Raw genomic sequence first — 24,027 nt, forward strand, 5'->3', positions numbered from 1 at the left:
TTAGAGAGAAGTTGGGAACCACACATTAACATGATTTTTGTTACTCAGAGGATTTGTGTAAACTGAGAAACAGATTTTGTCCACAATAAAATGTGCTTGCTTGTTGTCCTTCTATTAGAGGATCAATATAGGGAGTTAGTCCCAGATTTAAAAAATACCCCGAAACCACAAGTGACAGGGCTCTCCCTAGAAGGCCTGCAACAGCGTATGTTTGCCTTTGGTCACGCGCCCAGTGAAGGGCAGAGCGCGGAAAAGCTGGGCAGGATCCTTTGAAGTTGCCTCCAGGAAAAATTCTAAAAAAAGATTTTGAAGCTTATAATATTTTCAACAATTTTACTCTTTAATCTCAGCTCCCTTTTTATTTTTTCTCATAGCAACATCCAAGGGTGACTGTGGTTAGAAAATACTTCTCTTATAAAGTTCCCTTTTGGCAGTCTCGGATTTATCATTTCATAAGTGGATTTTTACTTTAAATGTATAAAATTAGATTTCTTATGAAAGCAATGTGAAAAGCACAGGCAGCCAAGTGGTTAAGCTTGGGTTTTGGATTTAGAGAATGACTTTCAGGGTTTGAAGCCTAGCTCTAGCAAATCCTAGCTGTGTGACCTTGGGAGAGTTGTTATACCTCTCTGTGCCTCAGTTTCCTCAAGTGTAAACAAGGACAGTAACCATAATATGTCATAGGTTTGCCTTTTTATTTATTGCTAGAATTAAAGGAGGTGAAATAAAAAAAACACCTGCTATAGTGCCTGGCATGAAGTAGAGACTCAAGCAATGTTACTATTATTACCGTAACTAATAAATAAGTCTCCTTCAGGAATGAAATGTGTGTTATCATGTTTCTTCTCCTTAGGCAGCTCAAAACTACAAAATATCTCAGCACCTCATTTGCCTGGGTTATAAATTCTTACAATTAGGACTTAAAGAAGAAAAAACCTCAGGCTCTCTTTTCTTGGAAGAAGTAACATGAAATGCAGTGACTAGAGATGAATATTTTATAAACCAATCATCAGACATAATGTCTGCGGCCTTACCGGTGTACCCCAGGTCACAGAAACACACGCCTGAAACGCAGTCCCCGTGGCCACTGCAGTAACTGGGGCAGGGCTCCGATATGTACACGCCATCCAGACCAAAGGGAGGCACGTTCTTCTGTGAGCTGCTCTCTTGGATCCATCGGAATCTGGTCTTACTGTTGGGAAAAACAGCTCACGTGTTTCTTGTACCCGTATCTCACACCAAACCATCTACAGAATGGTTCAGAAAAACTCCATAGAGATTTAGTATTTATTTGGAAATCACGCCCACTCGATTGGACACTTCACCTTCACAAGGTGTCTCTCTCAGATCTTTCCCAAAAGTTCTTAATTTTTTCTTTAGCATAAATATTTCAGTGTCAGGAGGATTCCAGCTAAAGAAGATTCTGATGGCCACAAACGTATTATGGATTTTCACTTGTATATTTTAAGACTCTATTTGGAAATTTTTGAAACCAGCAAATAGAATCTTCTTTGGTAGGACATTTAAGAGGACTTTGGCTATTTGCCATTTGCAGGAGTCTAGTAGGAAAGAATCAAGTTCGTACTGGCAGCTCTATTCCCACTTGTTGCCCCCCTTGCCTTCACTTCTCATCTTCAAACCTCCAAGATGCTCACTTTGTAAACTCTTAGAAACCAGCTGGGCTGCTGACGAACACTGGTAACTGCCAATGAACAGAAGAGCGACCTGGTCCCAGCGCTTCGAAACCCTGGAACTCCAGTGGACTGGGCTAGTTTTAGTTTGAGATTGCCAAACTAAAACCTGTTCCAGTTGCATTCTCGTTTTTCCAATCCTTTCCACACATTTCTTTCCAAATATAAGGAGACCCACACACATCTATAACTTCATACCGAGAAGATGCCTCTTCTTTCTCAGTTCTACTGACATCAAAGAGGGAAGATCAATTAGGCTACCTAGATTCCAATTAATTTGGCTGCCAATATTTATAGACTTTTGAATGAATCCAGTCTCTTCATAAACAAGACTAAAGAATCTTAAAGATGAATGAAGATTGTCAAAGGTAAGTATAGACAAGGATGGTTCCCTCTCCCCTCTATTATTGTGAAAATGATACAGCAGTATCAGAACACATTTCTTCCTGGCTCTTCAAATAGCTTTGGTAATTTGGCAACACTGAACCACAAACCAGGCTTTTTTCTTTATTATTTTAAGTGACCTACTTTGGGCAAATTTGCAAATGAAACCAACAATGTTGTTTGCTAGGTTTAAAAGTTTTCAGAGATTAATTTCTACTAATGCAACTAAACACATTCTTTAGTGTGTCAGGAGGAAGGTGAGCACGTCTTTTATTTCCTTCGAAGCTAATTCAAAATATATTGTTCTTATTTTTTAAGGCAAAATACAATTGAATTAAAGATTAGAAAAAGAAAGCAAAACCAAAAAACAGAAAGAAAAAGAAAAAAGAAAGTACAGTTGTGGAATCACGAGCTTTGGGAAAGTTCCTCCCAATGGGGTAGTAATGTTATGTAGCCCATGAAGATATTTTTCCTTTCAAAAGAAATAAATGGAACTGGTGAACAGCATCCTTTGCCAGTTGCTCTTGAGGAAAATGGTAAGGTCTCTGTGTCTCTTCCAAAAGATAAAATGCATTATCTACGATAAAAGAGGAAAACACGCCAATTCCCTGACAGGAGTTTTCCTTAATTAGAAGTCATACTTGCCTTTTCTTTTTATGTTTCTATAATAGAACCCAGAGAAACGTGGATCTATAATTTCTGCCCCATAGAAAGGAAGAAAAGAGGGAAGAACTACTTCTTTTCTCCCCCTAAGATCCCTCATCTGGACAAGACGAGGGCACCTCTCTAACAACTGCTCTGTTTCACGGAAGAAGTGGGTGCAGAGTCCCAGCAGCATCCAGGAAGGCGAAGAGCCCTACCTGTAGGTAGAATTCTAGAGGCTTCGGTAGTCTGATAGTGAATGAAGGACAAGTGAAGCCCTCTGACCCATCTCTGATTCCTGGGGTCCTGTAACTTTCATTATAAAAACAAGAGTCAGAGAGATGAGGCACCCCTGTTTTTAGACCCCACGGCTGCTGTGGACGCGAGAAACAAGAGTGTGCTGTTAGGCTGGAAAGGTGAAAGACCTCAGGAGCGCAGCATTAAGGGATCCGTGTGTAAGTAAAGGAGAAACAAAGCAAAAGGAAATGATTAGTCCTGTGGTTAACAGACTGAATCCAGGACACGGTGAATTACAGCTGAGAGTCCAGCTGGGAGCCTATATTTCAGGGTGAGGGGGCAAGAGATGGCACCTCTTTGCCTTCTTCCAATCTTTGCTGGTTGGCTTTTGGTTGGAAGGTGTGCAAATCAAATCAAGACAGGATTCATGGATCGCAGTGTAAGCACGCTTTGCTTCATAAACGTTTCTCCAGGTTGTGCCCGGCTCTTGATGCCTACTGCTTTCCTGTTCTCCTGGTAGCGCAACCTTGGGACTGAATACAAGTAATTTAGCAACGTCAGGGTTGCTGGAAGGAGAGGAAGAACTAGTAAGGAATTTACTAGAAACATAATCATAGAGAGACCATCAGAAGAAGGGAGGAAATAAGTAGGCCCAAGTTAGCTAGTGAGTGTGTAGATTCCACATAGTTTATCTCTCTTTAAAACAGAGAAGCTATAGCTTTGAAATTATTGTTAGTGTGTGTGTGCACACGTGTGCGCGTGTGATTCATGCCTTTCTAAGGAGACACAGCAGAATGCAGAACAATGATTTCCTGCTGAACAGCATCAAATTTATTTTGGAAAACATATTTTAAAAAGGGAGGTGTCTTCAATGTAGCTAATCACCTATTGCTGGTCCTTATTCCTCATTCAACCTCATTCAACCTCAACTCAATGTACAAGTGCCTATTACCTGCCAGGCAGTGCCAGGGCTGGGCATACGATGGGGAGCAGAAATCCTACATGGTTCCTGCCTTCTGTTGCCCACAGTCGAGTGAGAAGACACATTTATCAACCCCCTGCACAAAGAAATGTAAGCGTGCAGCTCTGATAACTATCACCATTAAGAAAATCGTAGAGCCAGGAGAGCATGTAACAGAGGTCCCTGACCTGACAGCCAGGACGCTCTGGGAAGGAACTGGAGGAAGTGATGATTGAGGAAAAGATGGAGTTTAATCTTATGTAATTTTACTAGAAATAAACCACAGTGTGATGCGACTATTCAAATCACTGAACAAAACTTCCCCTTTGTCCTGCATGTCTCACTCAGATAAGGAAGAAGTAGAAGATAGCAGTCCCTCTCTTTGTCCCCTTCCCTGATAGTTACCTTTGTCTGAAGGATGCCTGAGTGACCAGGAGAACCAGTTTCTACCCCTGCCCCTTTCACCACCGCACTTCAGTGGTGTTGCCTCTGCTTCTGCCTCTCAAACAGGGAAGCACAGACTTGCTCATCCTGTGATGCATGATGGTGAAGGAGCCATTCTGCAGAAGATTAAGCAACAGTGTTTCTAGCCCTTCCCAGAGAAATCAACTTTTTGCATTCTGCACAGGGAACCTGGAGCAGGCTGTACGGTTGGGGATGAGAGTCGGGAGAGGTGTACCAGCAAATACTTACCACCATCAATGTATCTCCTCTGTAGGCAGGAACCAAGAGTGTTAATATAAGCACACACCACTCCTTTGAGAAAATCAGCTTAGAATTATTTGTGAAAGAGCAATGTTCTAGTGACTATTGTAAGCATGCTGCCTTGTGGCAAAATAGCTCTAAATTCTCACAATTTTCACACTTAGAATTCTCAGCTTTCCAACACTGCGTTTGGAGCTATCTGAGTTTAACATATTGCAGCAGGAACAACAACAGCTCATTTACTTGGGTAAAAGTAGAAACATATTTACTATTCTTTAGTAGAGAGCTCTCTGTCACAAACGCCATCAACCAGCAAGCTGGATGATACTCAAATGAACTGGGAAGCCAGATCCTAATGAAGATTTCTTCTTCCAAAAGCTGAGGTCCAAGAAAATATTGATAAATTGGGAACCTCAAAATATTGGCTCACTTTGTGATGCTAAGGACAACCTTCTCTTATTTCTCAGATATGGCCTCACTGATGGGGTTATTCCATTCACCATCAAACAGACTGCAGCATCAGATTCGACACTGTATTATCTGGCTTTGGGGAATCAAACCAGAGTCGTGTTCCTTGGCTCCTGATTCTATTGACTGCTTTCACAGTGATGTCTTCCAGCATCCTGGCATTCTAATCACTGCAGCGAAGGTTCACCACTCGATGCTCTCCAGCTCCATGGCAGGCTGCACCGATCTATTTGGAAGAGCTGTGGTTGGGCCACCGTTTCAGAAAAGCATGGGGAGAGGAAGGCAGTGGTGGAGGTGAGGATTACAAGGGCTGCATTGTTACATGCCCAGCTTGAGATGGGCAGAAAGCAGGATGAAAGGGCTATTAAGTTGCAAACACAGATACCTTCTTATAGAAAAGGAAAGATGTCTCAGAGAATGAAGCCTGGAGAGCAGAACCAACAGCTGAGAAGAATAATAGATGAGGGAACCATCCTGTCTTAATCAATAGACCTTTCTTGCCCTGGACACTGCTCGTGGAGGAGGGAACCCTAGTAACAAACTGTCTTGCTGGCTTTTAGAATCCCCATGGCCAGTGGTTGTTGTGTGCTTCCCATTCGTTTTTGTTTTGTTTTGTTTTGTTTTGTTTTGTTTCAGTGGGACTGTCTATTGTGGTTATCTTGTCAGTGTCTCACCATGAACGCTGGGTAGGGGTGGGCTGGATTGCTTGGTTTTTTAGCTCATAGGTCTATGGGTCAAGAGGAGCCTTGTCCAGGGAGTCACATCCGTACCCTAACTTGATCCAGATCATGAGATCAGTGACTGAGTGCCTGATGCTGTGATGGGATGAGATTCTGGGGGGCTTTGGAAGGAAAGTGAGTACACTTGCCTGTGGGGGAGATGTGAATCATTGAGGCTACGACTAACTGTGGTAGATTGTTACAATAACACCCACGAATGGATCACAGCAGCTAGTGTACATCTTCCTCTATAATGTGACTCTTCTTTGCTTCCTATCCAAAAGGGGAATCTGATTTCTCACTGTCTGAATCAAGGTCAGCCTTGTGACTTGCTTTGGCCACTAGGATGTGGCAAATGAGATGAGGTCTTGCAGCTTCTACTTTTGTTCTTTTGGAACTCTCAAACCACCTAATTGTGGTTACTGTTATGAATACTGGGATGGATACTGGAATAAAGATCGCATAGAGAGAAAGATCCCACTAATCTCAGACACTATAATCAACCTACCAACTGAATGCAGCTACATTATGAAGCCCAGGAGAGATCAGCAGAAGAGCTCACCCAGAGAATCCTTAAACCATGAGAAACAATAAATCACTGTTGTCTTAAGCCACTAAGCATTGGAGAGGCATGTTGAATAGTAATAGGTAACTGCACAAATATTCTCCAAGGCTCTACTGAGGAATATGAACAAGGAGTAAGAATGACTTTTTTTCTTTTACAAGTAATGCATCTGTGCATTCCTGATCTTTTTTCCTCCCACTGGTTAAGAGATGATAAGGTCTGGAAATAGCTGCCTTGGATCCAGAGATAGAAGTTGTGTGTTTAGAATGGCAGAGACACCCTGTGTGCCTCTGTGTGTGTGTGTCAGCTTGAACTGCTCACCTTTGAACTATTATGCAAGAAAGAATGGACTTCTGTCTTGTTTAACCCTTGTTAGGCATTTGTATTTATTTCTCTGTTATAGCAGCTGGGCCTGTATCCCAAATGAAGCAGAATACAAGCCAAGTTATTCAGTTTCACTAAAGGTCAGCTCATCAACTCTGCCACTAACATACCAAGTCATTTGAGTCGCTCAGTGATACACAACAAAGCGCACTGGCATGTAAAGACAAAATAATTACTCATAAGTTGACTTGAACCCACTGATCTATAAATTCTTTCTTGGAATTGTTGGCATTTAAAGATTATATTTCAAAGTTTAGTAGATTAGCAAAGAAACTTGTACCTCCTGACCATACAAGTTTCTTCCTCATCTGGGAAGTTTGTCTCCCAAAGTCTATGGTATACTGTTTTGAGGGATGTACATTATGTAATGAGGGAGGCAGGGAACACAACCAGTTTATTCAGCTGGATGTAAATTTGGTGATCAATTAGTTGAAAATATTACAGACAGAGTGGTCTCTACCAATGTTATAAATAAGCCATTCCTATACATTGCTACCTTTTATCATCACATCAGTCAGGATGAAATAGGTTATGCTGTGGTAACAGTCTCCAGTCTCAGGGGCTTACCCCGACAAAACTTTATTTCTTGCTTTTGCTATATGTCCAGTACAGTTGCAAGGAAGTCTGTTGATTGTAGACACTCAGGGATGCAGACTGATGCAAGCAACTCAAAAGATGCTTTCATGAAGCAGAGAACATGGCAAAATGCACGTGGGCTCTTAAAGTCACATGTTTAATTTCTATTCACATTTCATTAGTCCGTGCCAAACTTTTAAGGGTGGGGGATAGGATAACCCCATCGTATTCCAGGAAGGTAGTAAGCTGGAAATATTGCTGAGTGGCACCAATGAGTATCTCAATCATATATTAAGTTACATCACCAGAAAGCAGCACAAGTATCTCAGCTCTGAAAATAAATGCTTTGACTGAGTCACAACTGAATGTTATGTTCTAGGATTCAATTGAGAAGTGTCCACTTGAAGAATGCTTCTTTATCTTTTGAAAAATTACAGAGTTAAAAATACTGATCCGGTGTTACCTACTCTACCTGACGTAGAGATACATATACATGCTACAAATTTATTCTAGAACACTGAGTGTGGAAAAAAGTCTATCTATTTTTTTTATCAGAATGTATATATTTTATTTCTTTTTACCCAATAATGAGAACCAAATGACCCTCTCCTTCCACTACCCCCACACTTTATTCTAGCTGCCAGGAAGCTAAGAGTTAAATTTATTGCCCTATTAATAAAACTAATTTGCTTCAAATTCTCAATCCATTTATTTCATTCTTTTGTCAATTGATTTTAAATCTTTTTCTTCATTGTTTTATTATTTATCTCAATGGTCATTGAAAAGGATCTTTTCTATTGCAATTTATCTCAAATTGTCTATTCAAGGAGGCATTAAATTATCAAAAATCTCTAGATAGTGACAGTCTGGTATAATAACACCTTATAACTCTCTTGGCTTTTAAACATGTTTTGTTCAGTGCTCTAATCGCAGTGCCCTGAACAGAATTTGGCTCAGGTAGGTGGCTCAATAAATATTTGTTGAATGAATGAGTGAATAAGTGAGTGAATTTGTTTCACGAGTGTGTGTGTCATTTCCTCAAGAGTCATTATTGGCATAGACACAGCTAGAGTTTATAAGCACTTTTAGGTTATTGACATATATGAGATGAAGACATAGAGATAAAAAAAATACGGTCACTTTACCTGGATGCAAGAGACCTTGGAATAACAATGGTGATTCTCGTCCATTCTTCGAAGTCCCCTGTGTGGTACATGGTAGGCTCACTCAGTTCTCTGGAGTTTCCTTCACATCCTTTGCCCACAGAAGCTGGGTAACAGCCTTCTTTCACCAGAAACCAGGACATGCCAGCATCATGAGAGTACTGGAGGAGAACTGGGGCAGTGCTGCTGAATTGATTGGCACACCCGATATTTAACTGTTAAAAGAAAAGACAGAATTTTACAAGGTTTTGATTCCAAGTCATTCAACAAATTAGGTGCTATAGCAGCCAGGGCTTTTTCTACTGGGTTTGCACTCAATTTACAATAGAACATGCAGCTCAGTTCCAACCAGGACCCTTCCTCAGGTTCTGGAAATCTTTGTTTAGGCAAGCAATAGGTGCTTTTCAGTAGAAAGCAGGACCATTTTGTGGATTTCTTGGGATCATAAGAAGAAAGAGAGAAGCACAGATGTGACTGGAGTATTGGTCAAATTAAAAAAAACCCAAACACACAAAAAACAAAAACACAATTTATGGTTACCAAAGGAGAAGGGCAGGGAAGGGATAAATTAGGAGCTTGGGATTAGCAGATATAAGCTACTATTTAAAAAATAGATAACCAACAAGGGCCTACTGGATAGCAAAGGGAACTGTATTCAATATCTTGTAGTAAACTATAATGGAAAAGAATCTGAAAAAGCATAGATTTACATATATATAACTGAATCACTATGCAGTACACCTGAAACTAATACAACATTGTAAATCAACCATACTTCAATTAAAAAACTATTTTCCAACAATTTAAAAAAAAAAAAAAAGAAAGAAGCCAAGAAACTGCTTTCTTTTCCTTCCCTAGACAGAAGGTATAAACAGAGAGAAGGAGACGATAAAGAGCTGTCCTTTACAGGACATGAAGGTTACTGAAGCTATCCTCTGTTTTCAGTGGAACAAGCATTTTTATTCTGTTTTCTTACAAAGCTCAGTAAGAAATCATTGTCAGCTTAGATGAAAGCGCTAATTTTTTGTTACAGCCTCAAATAAGCAACATAATCCAGAAACAAAACCATTACTGTTCTGTGCACTTGTGTAGATGATTCTCATCACCGGATTAACAATATTAAAAAAAATTATAAAAGAAATGCAGCCTAAATCCCAATGTAGTTGCACAACCATTTTATAATCTTTGTAAGACAGCATATATTTTGGCCACGTACTTGAAGTTATCATAATTCTAGAACTTTCCTCCTACTTTCTATTTAACATATTACATGCAGAATTGCAAAAAAAATTTTTTTTTCTTCAGTTGATTTGCTATTTGCCAGATAAATGCCTAAGAGTAGTATTGCTGAATCAAAATGTAGAATACTTTGAATTTTCTACTTATCTGTGTTCATTTTTAATCACTTGGGTTCGAATGAATCAGTTTTACCACAGCACTGAATATTATTATAGTTTTAAACAGTTTCTTTCTAAATTAAGAAATATATAAATGACTTTATTACTGTTTTAGTTAATATTTTTTGATAATTGTAAATGTCAGAATCTTTTCCTGGTATTTAATTGCATGCTGACTTATATAAATGATCTTAATTCATTTGTTGGTTGGAGCTACTGTAGAATTTTATTACATAAGACTTTATAAGTAAGAATAGTGAAATTTTATAGAAAAAAACTGAAGTAAGAACTCAAAGGAATATGGTCATAACCAAAAAAAGGACGAAGGAAAGGTAGGCCTACAGGCAAGTAAGACTGGCTGGAGCTCAAGAAGTCAACCAGTTCATCCTTGAGACTCTAAGGAAGCTTGATGCACTCTTTCTAAAGAAGAAGATTCCATGCATATTTTCCTTATTTTCATGCTCAGCACCAGAAAGCATCTCTTAGAAGAATTTACAGTGTGGCGAGTCGAAATTTTATTGTGATTCATTTATGCAAGTTTGCATAGTTAAATGTGAAGAATGTAAGTAAAGGCTTGACCAGCACAGATGCACGATTACTTCTACCACAAGTCCTTTTATTACATTATCCATCAGTAGGCATCGCCTTTGGCTGGCACGTGGTGAGGGCAGTCACGCTGGGCACACAGTGAGCTTTTTGTCGTAGACTTTCTATGACTGCCATTGTTTCTAATGTAGGCCAGTTGATGGAACTTTCAGTTCTGTGGTGTTTGTCATTTATTTAATGGACCACTGAGCCTGCCTTTTAACTGCTGATGTTTTCTTGAATTCATTTCTTGGCTTTCTTATCTTTTTACTCTCTACGTGCTCCCTAATCTCATTTACAATCATAATTCAAATTCCCTTTGAATACCTATGACTCCCAGATGTAGCCTCTCTCAGGCTCTGTGGACAATGTACATAATTGGTTCCTGTGCGTTTGCCCTTCAGCAATCCATAGGTACCCCTAAGTCCACAGGTCCAAGTCTGTTCTCATCATTCACCACCCTAAAACGAATCCTCCTCTTCCTGCATTTCCAATTTCAGTGACTGGAGCCAGAAATGTGGGAGTCATTCTAGAATCTATTCTATCACCCAACAGGTCACCCAAACCTGTTGACTACACAGCTCTTGTCTCTGCCTCCTCCACCATCGCACAAGCCCACGTTCCCATCATCTGTTGCTGGGGTCACTGCCATAGCTGCCGGGCTGGTCTTTCTGTCTCTGCCCTTGCTTTGCCAGTGCAGTCCTGACACGGTGACCAGAGGGATTCTTTAACAGCCTAAGTCAGAGTACATCACCCTTCTGCTGGCCATTTGATTGAGAGCAGAAGTCAAAGTCTGATGTTATTTTTTTCTACCTGTCTCCCCTTTTCACTCTTGTCTCTTGTTGCTCTAGTGACAGTGGAACTTGTGGTTTCTTGAACTCTTCCAAGCACACTCCCACTTCAAGGCCTTTGTCCTGTTTGTTCTCTGTGCCTGGAGTGCTCTTTCCCAGATAGCTGCATGATCCCCTTCATTTGTTTAGGTCTCAGCTTAAAAGTCATATTAGTGAGGCTAACCTGACAATCCTTTATAAAATAGTTGTTATCCTCCAACACCCTAGTCCAACACTCTATTCTTATTTATTTTCATAGCCTAGAAATGAGCCTGAAACATAGTAGTGACTTTATAAGTCTTTGCCAAATGAATGAATGAGTGAATGTACTTACTGATTCCAGTTTCCCCTCCTGTTAAGTCAACAGAATGATTTTTCTAAAACACAGGTCTGATTCTCACATTCAATGGATTAAACATCTTCCATGATTCATTGCTCTTGGGTTAATGTCCAAGTGACATAATATATCACAGAAAGCCAGTTAGGATCAGTTTTACCGTACGTACTCCAAATTCCTTAAATTTTCAAAAGTTCCATTCTCATTTGTACTTCTATGTATTTTTCACACATGTTCACATTCTGTTCCCTCTAACTGGAACCCCCATCCCGCCTCCATTCTTCAGCATTCTAAGTCTCTGTATTTCCAGAAACGTCCCATTTCAACTCATCCATCCATCCAACCATCCATCCATTTATTCAACTAACAGATAATTTTGGAGCATCTGCTATATGCCAGGAACTATTCCAGGTACTCTCATAGCATCCGAGCCTCTTTCCGCCACAGCACTCCAGTGACTGCACTACAGCTGTTCACTTTTCTGGCTCACTTGCCAGTTTCTGAGCTCCTTGAGGGCTGGGCTATATTTCTCCTCTCTATATTCCTAGTACTTAGTGTTGACCGATGGCAGGCAGTCACAAAAACTTTACCAGCACTGTGCATTTTTTTACACATAACACCAAGTTCTTATTACAGATTCCAAATAGACATTAATCATCAGCCCCCAAATGACTCATATTACATCTCTGTTATCAACTAACAGTCAGAAATCAATAGTTTTCTCCTGGTGTGATTTAAGCATTGAGATTTTCCTTAGGCATTATGCATTGTTGCTGGTTGTTTAAGTACTTGAAACACTTAATAATATTTTCTAAATTTATATTTTTAAACTTCAGAATACTACCTTGCAGGGTTCAACACCTACATTATCATGATTTTGTGACTAATTAATTAGAAATGGTGCCAGATGAGAAACAACATGGTGCTCTGGCAGTGTATTTGCTATTGTTATTATTCTGTTCCCATTTTAGGCATTGCCAACAAATTAATATAGAGGCATTGACTGCTTTTAATGGTTTTTCCATTGCAACTTAGCATCAAAATCTAAACAGAGAAGGATAACATTTTACTAATCATTTTATTTATGACTAACTGCCTAGTTTACAGACCTCTGGAAATTACATTTGAAGAGCTTCCTCTAAACATCTGATCTCTTTAATAATTCCATTTGTAAATTATTTAGCATCTGCATCCTGCCGTTATGTAAGGACCATGTAGTTGTGCTGGCTCATTAAAACTGCATTACTTTCGACCTCAGAATTCACCAATGGGATTTTATTATAAACACAATGAAATTTTGATTAGGGTTCTGAAAAAAGAGCTTGTCAAAGTAAATACTTGCTGTACATGTTGACATGTTATCACAGTGCTGAAAACCAAGAAGCTTTTAAGAGAACAATGATAATTAAAGTAAAAATTTACAGAATCAAAGGAAGAGAAACTGTTTGAAAACCCTAGAGTAAAATCATAAAATAACTCATGGGTCCAAAAAGCACTAGTAAGCTGAAAAGTAGTACTTATCCATTACCATTCAGAAGCATGGGGTTCGTTAAGTCACAATCAGACTGAAATCCTCAGTCAACTTGCTTCTTAATTCTGGTAGAGTTCCATGAGCACTTAAAGAAACACAGAGACACAGCCACAACTTCTGTGGCTCATTAAAAACTGACAAGCTGCTTTCCTTATGGGCAGAGCTAAAAAGCTTTGCCGTTCTAAGATTGTTGGAAAGTTTGTTCAAATGAGTCCCTTCTTTAATAATATATGAAAATTTTGTGTTCTTTATGAATTGGTTGCTCTTTAACCTGCAAGAAGTTTGCGCATAAATACCTTGAACTGTAGCACATATCCAGGTTTCAGGGTCAGATCTCGAGTTACTGCAAATCGATCCCCATCTGATTTTCCAAATACCATGGCTGACGGTGTGGCAGAGCAGAAAGTTTCATTTTTAACCATGCCTTCATTAGCCAACATCAACCACACACTCATTTGATTCATAGGGTAATCAAAAGCCGGCTTCTCATAAAAGTTCTAATAGAAACAATACAAACAACATAGAAAGGCAATTTGACAGCTTTGAAAACAAGAAATGAATTTTCAGTTCTTCATGAATTGGTACTATTTGTATTTCTAGGAAAATACAGCAGGATCTCAAAATTAATTTTTTTTAACTGCCATGAACTTTTTCTCCTGACAATTTAGCAACTGAAAATATTCTGCTACTGTGGATCTAAGCATTTTATAAACACACTAATAATTATGTTTGATGACCTGGCCAAACTTGCAAGTCTTATTTCTGCTTTCTTCTTCTTTTTTTCTTTTACATCTAAATAATCTATGAGCTAGTAGCATAGAGAGGTAACAAAAACAAATTAACTGTAAACACAGAAAACTACATGTTCAAGGAGTCAAGCACTAAGCCCCTGGGGAAGTGAGTAGTTATTTAATTCCATCCTCTTACACAAGTCCACATCTTCTTGGAGTTCAGACATAATGAGAAATACCTGGGGTAAAGTTGGGTTGACAACTGGGATAATCTGTTTTTGCTTCTCGGACAGAATGATGATGTCATCGACTGCCCACTGGTCATAGTCCTCCCCTGAGAACACAGGCTGCCACCAGCGGAACCTGGTGCATGGCGTCTTGGCAGCAGCTGGGAGCTCCAGATAGACAAACCTGCATGAAAGCAAATCGTTTACTGTTGGGAAAGGAAAAGCTGTGCTTTTCTTAGTAGCTGTTAAAATAACATGAGTGTCAACAAGAGAAAGTTTAGTTTTGTTTGATCTTTTGGTATTTTCGAAAAGTTTCTAAGTTTAGACAGAACAGACAAGAGGTTTAAAGTTGCAAACAAGTTTGGTCCCAGTCGTGATTTTTCCATTTGGAACTGTATCTTTTGGGGGCAAGTATTTCAACCAAGTTTGATTCATTAAACAAAGTCTTTTGACTACCATGACAATGGCCATAACATTTTAAAGAAATTCTTAGAAAAAACTGTTCCTTTGTATGTTATTGCATTAAAATAGCATTTAAATTTTTTCAAAGCAGTTATTACTTATTGAGGGAAAAATATATATGCATTAAAAATGAACCATAAATCACTCATAATCCATGATATGAGGTTGGCCTCTGATAACATTTTGATATATAGCATCAAAGCATACAACCTTTTACATAGGTGAGATAGGTGTACAATTTGCTATCTGACTGTTTAAAACTTAACATTATATTATAAACAAATTCTCATGTCAGTAAAATTAGTTCTTATCATTTTATATAATTTTTCATCACATAGACATGCTATTATTAATTTCACATTTCCCTATTATAAATAATTTTGTGATGAAAATCTTTATGCATAAAGCTTTATCTACACTTCAGTTTATTTCTTTGGGGAAGACTCTTAGAAAAGAAATTACCAGGTCAAGTAATCTGGTCATGATTAAGCTCTTGATTTTTCCAAATTCCTTTCTGGAAGGTTCATAATGGTTTGTGGATGACAGGAGAGGGCCTGTCTTCCTGCTCCAGTGTGGAGAGAGCACTTGGTATTACTAAACAATGATCATTTGACTATTGAAAAATGATACCTTTTTATTGCAACACTGGCTGCACATTATTCATATTTTATTAAACATCTGTGTTTCTTGTTTTGTAACATCTATTCATCCCTTTTACCCATTTTTTCTATTGGGATCTTACTGTTTTTCTTGGTAATTTTCTCGATTTAACTTGTAAGAATTGGATCTATATATTCTTCAATAACTTTTTTCCAGTAAAATAAGGTTCCATTGTAATATGCAAAACAGAGACATTAATATGGTAAGACTTAATAATAACTGGTGGTCAACATATAAAGAAAAATTTGTCCTTATGTTGAAGTGTAAATAGTGAGATTACAAAAAGGAATATTCTAAAAGTGATGTCCTTTTTTTTCCAGCTTTCAACCCCTTTTCCAGATTCAAGGATAACTGATATCTGGGTGCTTTTTCACACAGACAATCATGGCAAGTCCTCCTCACTACCTGATCTGGTGCAGGTGTGATTAACCACCTCACTATGGACTGGGACATAAAAGTGATATTCTTGAGTAGATTTTAATGACACTTATATAAAATATAAAATATAAACATAGACTTTCAAAATACTATATAATTACAAATGAATTATATTTAAATATAGCTTAATTCATTGATTGCCTGGTATATGAGTCATTTTCCCAAACTCCTTAATAGTCATTGTCTAAGATATTTTATTACATATATTCCCAGTCCATCAAAATAAAGAAAGGGATGGACCAGTGAAAAATTTTAGAAAATTCTGAGCTCCACAGATTCATTCATATACTATCTAGGACTAGCCCTGGGTGCAGCCATATGACAAGTTAAAAAAAATCCACTTTTCTATTAAATCTAACAGATGAACATATTTCACGTGTGCATTAAAAAATCCCACAAATGGCAAGAGTGAGCTTGGAACATCCCTATATCACAGAGTTTCTTTGGGAAGAGAGTGGCCAACTGTCTCACTTTTCTCCTACTCACAAATTTTCTCAAATTCTTTAAAAAATCAAATGTGAATATGAATGCTTTCTGTCGAGAAACTTAAATGAAATGAAATCTTCATATACTGAGCAATCATTCAAGTCAGATATTTATGAGTTTGTTCTTTTTTGTAATGATTAACAACCTTTGGGAAACACCTCAACAGCAATGTCATCGTTACGATTCCTGGAAACCCCTGGAAGGCCGTCGGGGCTAGTTACCTGGGTCTGCTGAAGTCTGAGAAGTACATCTCTGCCAACAGGTGCCACTGGATGCCCCCGTTGTTGCTGTACTGGAGGAGAACACCCTCCTCCCTGCTGTCGGGCTTGTTGCACGCAGCGCTCTCTCCGCCTATCTGGATGTAGAACTGGACAAAGTCCACCCAAGAAGTATCCAGATCCCAGCTCACCAACTGTCTTTTCCCAGCCTTTCCAAAAGACAGAAGAAGAAAAAAGTCACAGATTCCATTATCTGGGAGCTCTTCGGCATTTTGTTGTTTCGGTTTCAAATTCACATGAGCATCCTAATGCTAAGTGGAGGTGATCTTGTCTACATTTATTATAGAGAGAAGCAAGTTACAGCATTTAATGGTCTCTGCTCTGGATATGGTACCTACTGCTGGATACATCTGATTAGTCTCTATATCAAGGATTCCCAGACTTGGTTATGAAACCCTTGTGAGCTGCTAATTATACCAAAGGGTATTCAAAAGCCTTTAAAAATAAAGCAAAATTCATTTTAATTAAAACACTCCCAGTATTTGCTTTGAAAATCTCCTCCAGGCAGAGTCATGGAGAAGAAAGACCATGTACATACTTTGAAATCAGCTGGAGCTGGGTTTGAATCTCAGTCCACTATTCATGCTGTTCACTAGCTGTGTGACCCTTCTGTGCTTTTATTTTCCTCAAAGGTACAATATGGGTAATAACACCTTTCTTATAGGGTGTTGTGACAATCAGATGAAATAGCATGTTGCATAACTTGCCAAGCACACAGCACGCCTTCCTGAGAAAACAATCTGTCTGTAAATAGGTCCAGATCCACCTCCTCCTCCCTGGGAAATGAAGTGAAATAGGCAAGACAGAAACTTCTTGACAAAAAGAAAGAGTACTGGAGTCTGTCGAGTTCCCAGTCAGTCTCTCTCTTTCTATCTCTATTTCTTGAACTCATTACATAAGTTTCTGTGACCACTAAATGGTCTCCTTTTGTCTTAAAAATGTTAAAAACTTCCTCAAATTCAGCAACTTGCTTCTTTTGCTTAGTTTTGTCCCCTGCCTGTCACAATCCTGCTGTGAGGTTTTAGATACAAATTGACAAGGTTTGTCATCATTCCTGTTGTATGTAAATGGTTTCCCGCTAACAGGATGGAAAAAAGATTTGCTCATAAGATTCTTTCACCCAAACTGATTCTGTCAAGGTTAACCCATGGACTGCACTGTCTGGTCTTGGAGAGATTCCGAGGAGTTCAGTTAAAGTCAGGAAGAAGACTTGAGGTAGGACACACGGTACAGAGAAAACCACCCCTCACACTTCTAATTCAAACCCTGTTCTAATCCACTAAGTTAATTAAGAAAGGGTCTCAGTTACCAGACATCACAGGGGAAACACTTAGGGATAATTCAAAGAGTACACTGTTACTGATAAATCTAAAGCCAATTAAGAGATTCCAAAATAAACCAGGGTGCCCGTGAAAAGAGAACTGAAGTTAATCCTGAGACAGAAACTCATTTTTTGGAAATCTTAATTTTATGTATGTATTAGAGGAAATCGTAAAAGTAACCTGCATGTTCAACCTGTTAGATATGCTTTTAATTTTTCTTGCTGTTGATTTGAACTATGGTAAGTGTGAAACATGTCAGAGATGACCATAATCTGAGATTATTATTATATAGAGTTCTCATGCCTTCAGAGCATTACAGGAAGAATGAATTTGAGAAGACACTGGCTGGTTAATTCCCATCCAGCCAACCTCTGTGAAAATCTTGGCATGTGGAAATGAGCCAGAAGGATAAAGACCTAAGGTGAGGAGAATTATAAAAATCCAATTATCACAATTAGATGGTTGGAATGAAGGGTCTATTGTGAAATTCACAGAACAGTGTTGTTTTTCCAGGAGACTGTTGGCGTTGGTCTACAGAGGTTTTTGGAAAAGCTTTGTGGGATTTTTGTAAATGGTGAAAAATACCATACAAATGCTTGGTTTGGCATTGAGGATGTTTATTTTTTTTTCCTAGAGAATAGCACAAATCATTTTCTTTTGTTCAGTGACCTGAAATGCTGAACATTTTTTTAAAGGGAGAAAAAAAAGAAAAAGGAAATGGCTCATGGCAAACTTTTTTGGTCAGAATTTAGAATCTGGTGTAACACATGGTTTGCAGTTCTTTCTGTTACTCTACGACTGATGCATTTATGTGTACGTGTAGACATTATACACACATGTCACGTGTGTGCACATGTGTTGGAGTAACAGGTTAAGGATCTCCTCAGTCCTGGAGTGTGGCAATTACCCTCAGTTGCCCCTAGACATTCTAGGTCGACATGGCTTTGGGGTTTAGATAAAGTAATACAAAACTTAAAGGTAATGCCTTCGGGATCTAGAGCCTTTATAACAAAACCTCTAAAATGCTTTATAAAACTATCTTTTTTCTCCCATGAAAATCTTCTTAATCAAAATGCTACTAGAAAAATAATTCTACTATATTTATTTGAAAATAACCACTTCTTTAGATCTTTTTATTGTTTTCCAATTTTCTTTCATTCATTCATTCCTTTCTTCAACAAATAATTACCATGTGTCAATTAGACCAGGCTCAATACCATGCGTTACAAAAACAAACTTGAGAGTTCACAGGTATTTGCAATGAGACTAACGACAGCTTCGAGCAGCAGGCCACATTCCATTCCTTGTTACGTCCCATTTGGTCATACGATCAGTTATCAATGCTCCAATCTTATCAATGCTCCAATCTATTCAGTCCCAAGGGTGCTTATTGATATATAAATGCCTAGTGCAAGGCATGCATTTCTGAGTGGAACATCTTATCTAGAAGTTCAGCTTAGTCACTAAGACTCTGCATTTTGCTGGGTACGGTGAGGATAAAAATAAAAATATGATTTATGATCTATGTATGTAGAGAACACAAGGAGAGCCCAGTGTTGTCTGCTGTGGTCCCAGGAAGCTCCAGGGAAGCAGCAGGATGGGGCAAGACACTGCCAGGTTTGTAAGGATGTGAGAGACGGTGGAAGGCATACTGGTGAGCAGTGGAGACCAAGCAAAGACAGGGAAATTGGCAAAACCTGGGATGATGAGGTGAGCTTCCTGTCTGGACCAGATGACTCATATTTGGAAAAAGAAAATAAGTAATGTAGTTAGGACAGCAGTATTGGAGACCATCCTGAACATTTGTGATGAAAGGGTGACAGGATAGAAGCATATTTTTAGAGAAATTAATCTTGAGTGGTTTGCAAAAGGCTTAAGGGACCCTTTCTCTACTTCAAACATGCTGGCTGGTGGGGCTGCCAAACTGTGTATCCCACCTCTCGCCAAAGGACTGAGTATATAACTCTGGCTACACCAATCACTGTGCACCATTCCCAGGTCTCATGACTGGCCAATGAGAAACCTTCCCCAGATTTTCCTACAGAGCTGCTTACAGAGCTCCGTGGCCTGAGTTCCACTCCCACAAGGATGGCTGGCCTGAAAATACAGTCTCCTCTCAATGAGAGAGTTCTGTGGGCATCTGGGTTTCCGGTTCCAGATATCTCTGAGGCCAGTTTCATCTAAGCCCTTCCTGTGTTTTGATTACATGAACCAAATTTCCTTCTTTTTCGCTTAAGTGAGTTTCTCCCTCTTACTTAGAATTCAAAACAGATCTGACTGATACAAGAGAAAAAAGTAAAAATGTGATCCTCAGATTCTGACAAAAATTTAGAAAGAAAGCTGGATTGGGAGAGGAAGGGGACGGTTTTATTTTTGAAATGCTGATTTTAAGTTACTGGCAGGGCATACATATGGAAATCTTCAATGATACCAATTTGAAATTTATTCTCATAGAGTGTAATTATGATAGCTAACACTTTTAAAGCTATTTCTCTGTGCCCAACACTATTCTTTACTCTTTACCTGCATTAACTCACTCCCATTATCCTGCTTTACAGTTGAGAAACCTGTGACACAGGAAGATGTTATAACTCTGCAGGGTGAACCGATTAATGAGTTCTGGAGCCCAGGTACAAAGGCTGATATTTTGACTCCAGATGTAATCTTGAATTAAGTGGAAGAAATATTGATATGTAACCTTTTTATATTTAAAATATCTGTGTGTGTGTGCACACACGTTTACCAGAATGTTTGGGTACATATTGGTTAAGGATCCATAATCTTGTTTTAAAGTTGATGGTTATGGGAGAAACAATCTTTCCATTTCTGCACAACTGTACAGTGTACCCAGATCTATGCAATGTATATTGGTCACTTGTTGACTATTAACTCTAATAATAATGACCAGGGGACTGCCAAAGTCAATGGATAAGAAATATCATTAAATGGAATCCACCCCTGATTTCCTACCATTCCCTATCTTGTTTACTTGCTGATTCTTTGTTCTGCACCTGCATCAAAACAAAAGCTGTACCTATTTTTGCATTTGCATAAATTAGCTTGTTTTGGATTTCTGCCCAAACAGGTTCTGCAACACAGCAGCCCTACGGTATATCACCTACCCTCCTGTATATGTTATGTGACACGGAAGGGGACATTTCCAGTTGTCCTAAAATCGGTGGCTATAGTCCCTGCCAGAAAGAAGTGCTGCTAGCCACCCCATGTTCTAAAGAGAGCTGCCAGCAGCTGCGGTTGGACACCCTGCTCGGGTTGGAGAACCTGGCCTGCTCTCCTCTGCAGTCCTTGGGAAGACTGCATGAAGAGATGAACTGGAGGAGGGAGGAAGAAAAGACCGCCCTGCCTGGAGCGTAGCAAGAGAAGAGAGGGAGGGGGTTCCCTCAGCCCCAGCCCTAACCCAGCAACATGAGTTAGGAGTGTTCCAAGAAAATGGAACTTAGGGATTCTGGCTGGCACCTCATCCCTGGTTGGTATGTTGACCTGTCTGCTGCCATTGGAGAAGCTGAACCCTGCAGGAAAAACTTCTGCTCAGAGTCTCTGTTGTGGACTTCACGTTGGGGTGCCCCCAGATTCATCTGTTGAAACCTTATTCCTTAAAGGAATGGTATTAAGAGGTCAGACCTTAGGCAGGTAATTAAGTTACGAGGGTGGAGCCCCGATGATGGGATTTGTGTCTGCTTTCCCTCCCTCTGTTCTCTCCACCACATGGGATGCCATAAGATCCCTGCATCTGCAGGCCTCACCAGACCCCGAATCTGCCGGTACCTTGATCTTGGACTTTCCAGCTTCCAGAACAGTGAGAAAAAAATGTTTACTGTTTAAGCCACCCATGTCTATGGTGTTTTGTTACAGTAGCCCAAGCTGACTAGGGCAGTCTCACATCAGCAGACGCCACCAGCAGCCACCAAACTGAGCTGAAGTAGGACCTGGGATGTCTGCTCTTGATGGACAGCTGGTCAGTTCCCAAGGAGTGCTTCTGCCCATCCCCACCCTCACCATTAGTCTTCCTCCCTCTAATCATATTCTTGGGATTAATGGATTGACAAATCTAATAAGCACTTACAGAAGTGCTTTCTATGTGTTAAACACTGTTCTACATGATTTACAAGTACTAACTCATTTAATCTGCATAATAGCCCTAATGAGGTAGATACTGTTTACAGAGGAGGAAGCCACATCATAGAGAGGTTAATGAATCTGCTCACAGTCATACAGCTAGAAGGTCACAGAATCAGACTGAAACAGGCAGTCTGGTGGTAACCTCTAAGCTCCGCCCCCTCCACCACCACTTTCCTCCTCCCCCACAGGTCGGCCTGCTCACACACCCTCCAAAGACTTGGATGAGAAGAGGACAAGACCCTGCCCCACTCAAGGCACCGCAAGACACACTCCTGGATGGCATTGGAAGAAAGGAAAGCCATGAGCTTTAAGTCATGTACAAGAGGGACAGGAATTTTAAAAGGTCCTAACCTGGATCTGTAGTGACCAAAGGTAAGCATAAAACTATAAGAGTTTCCCAAATGGAGTTAAGGTATTGGAATTTGACAAAACTCCAGTCAAAAGGAGGGCGTGTGGGGAAAATAAAGCTATGTCATGTTTGTACCTTCTGGTTCATACAGCTCCATACATCAGCCACATATTGAAACAGCCACAGCCCCATCACTGACTCCCGGCTCTTAGTCATACCTTGCTGAAATACAGAGACGATCCAGAAGAGATGACCCCACAGCCTTCCTCTGGTTTTACAATTTCTCCCCCGATAACTTCTTGCCAGTCAGACTCCCAACCATTCAGGCTCTCAAAATCCGACATGATCGTGGAGGGAAGGGCGGCTTCCGGGCGACAGTCGGTGCCTTGGTATCCCTGGTCACACCTATGAGGGAGGAGGGCCGAGGGGGCAAATGACGGACACCTGTGTGAATGCCCACATCTGACCTGCAACACCTCCTGTGTCTCGCTTTTGCTCGGGGATTATCATCCACACTAGATTTTTCCCCATAGTGTTAATCTGTGTGTATGGGTGGTAACAACTTTCAGGTTTTAAATATGGCAAAAAAAAAAAAAAAAAAAAAAAGAAAGAAAAAAGAAAAAAAGGATAGTACCCCTTCTGAAAAGCAATAGTGCTGTAACAGTAGAAATAAGGCATCAAGGAGTAGTGAAAAAAGATGAGTGTGTGTGCACATGCGTGGCTGGAGGGAGGTGATTCCTGCAACCTTAAAAGGTCCCATATAATTCTTTGCTCAACCAGTGTAACTGTGGCCATGTTTTATAGTTCCTCTTTCGGGTTAAATTACGTCTCTTTTAGAGTCGTTAAGTATCCAGGTGTGCTCCTATTTCATTCTCATTAGCGATAATCACCATCTCCCCTGCACACAGCCTTGAGCTGCTGCGAAGCGGAGCAGGAGAGTGTGCAGCAGCTGTCTGACTAGTGCCTGCAGACTGTCAGGGGAAGGAAAGGGAAACAACAGCAAGGCTCTAAGAACTACCAAAGAGGGCTTTGGGCTTAATTAATAAACTTTGAAATTTAAACCCAGGAGGCCTTGTGTTGAGGTTAGATTTTGCAATTTAGAATATATGGCTTTACGCTTATTTAAATGCAACATCTTTTACATCTTAAATAAGGACAAGAAAGGAGGCATCGTTTTCCTCTGGCCATTTCCTTATTTATCAGGCGATTCATATAACGCTGATGACAGCTGCTGTGGTACCTTCTAAACACACATCCTGAGAGGCAGTCAACCGCGCCTTCAAATCGCGCGGACCTACCTGCACAGGCCGTGGTCGCAGGAGCCGTGCCCGCTGCACATGTGCGGGCACTGCTGCCCGATGTAAATGCTGTCTAACGCCCACTCGTCCTGGGCCGTGTAATAGCTCTGACTCCAGCGGAAGCGGGTGGCGCTGGACCTAGAAACAAGGCACGGGAATCAAAACAGTTTTAACTCTCCTGTGGTAATAAAGACAAAGAGGTCAGAGTTCAGAATCCTTCACATTGGACTCTCTGGAATTTGGATTTAGCTGCCAATCATTTCCCGTTAATCGTTTAATTTCCACTCAGGGACTGTCTGATTCAACAATCCCATCCATAAGGAAAGTTAAAAAGAAATCTGCTTATTTTGTTATCTACCGCAATCTTAATTTAATTTGAGACATTTTGAAGAAAAAGAGAGTATCAAATTTTTGTTGTTGTTGCACAGGGGTTTAACACTAGGAAAGGAAAGGAAGAAAGTTTT

General features: G+C 39.8%; 1 protein-coding gene across 1 annotated transcript in view; it reads right to left on the reverse strand.

Moving 5' to 3' along the window:
• Positions 1–24,027, reverse strand: part of RELN (reelin) — a 444,598-nt gene that overhangs the window by 89,194 nt on the left and 331,377 nt on the right. Inside the window, exons 23-29 of the mRNA XM_031455857.2 lie at positions 23,564–23,701; positions 22,484–22,670; positions 16,401–16,606; positions 14,146–14,317; positions 13,472–13,672; positions 8,478–8,710; positions 1,035–1,192 (exon numbers count right to left, since the gene is read on the reverse strand). Coding sequence (XP_031311717.2) covers positions 1,035–1,192; positions 8,478–8,710; positions 13,472–13,672; positions 14,146–14,317; positions 16,401–16,606; positions 22,484–22,670; positions 23,564–23,701 — 1,295 coding nt within the window. The remainder of the gene's footprint in view (positions 1–1,034; positions 1,193–8,477; positions 8,711–13,471; positions 13,673–14,145; positions 14,318–16,400; positions 16,607–22,483; positions 22,671–23,563; positions 23,702–24,027) is intronic.

This window comes from Camelus dromedarius, chromosome 7 (genome assembly GCF_036321535.1).
Source record: "Camelus dromedarius isolate mCamDro1 chromosome 7, mCamDro1.pat, whole genome shotgun sequence".
Classification (NCBI taxonomy): Eukaryota; Metazoa; Chordata; class Mammalia; order Artiodactyla; family Camelidae; genus Camelus; species Camelus dromedarius.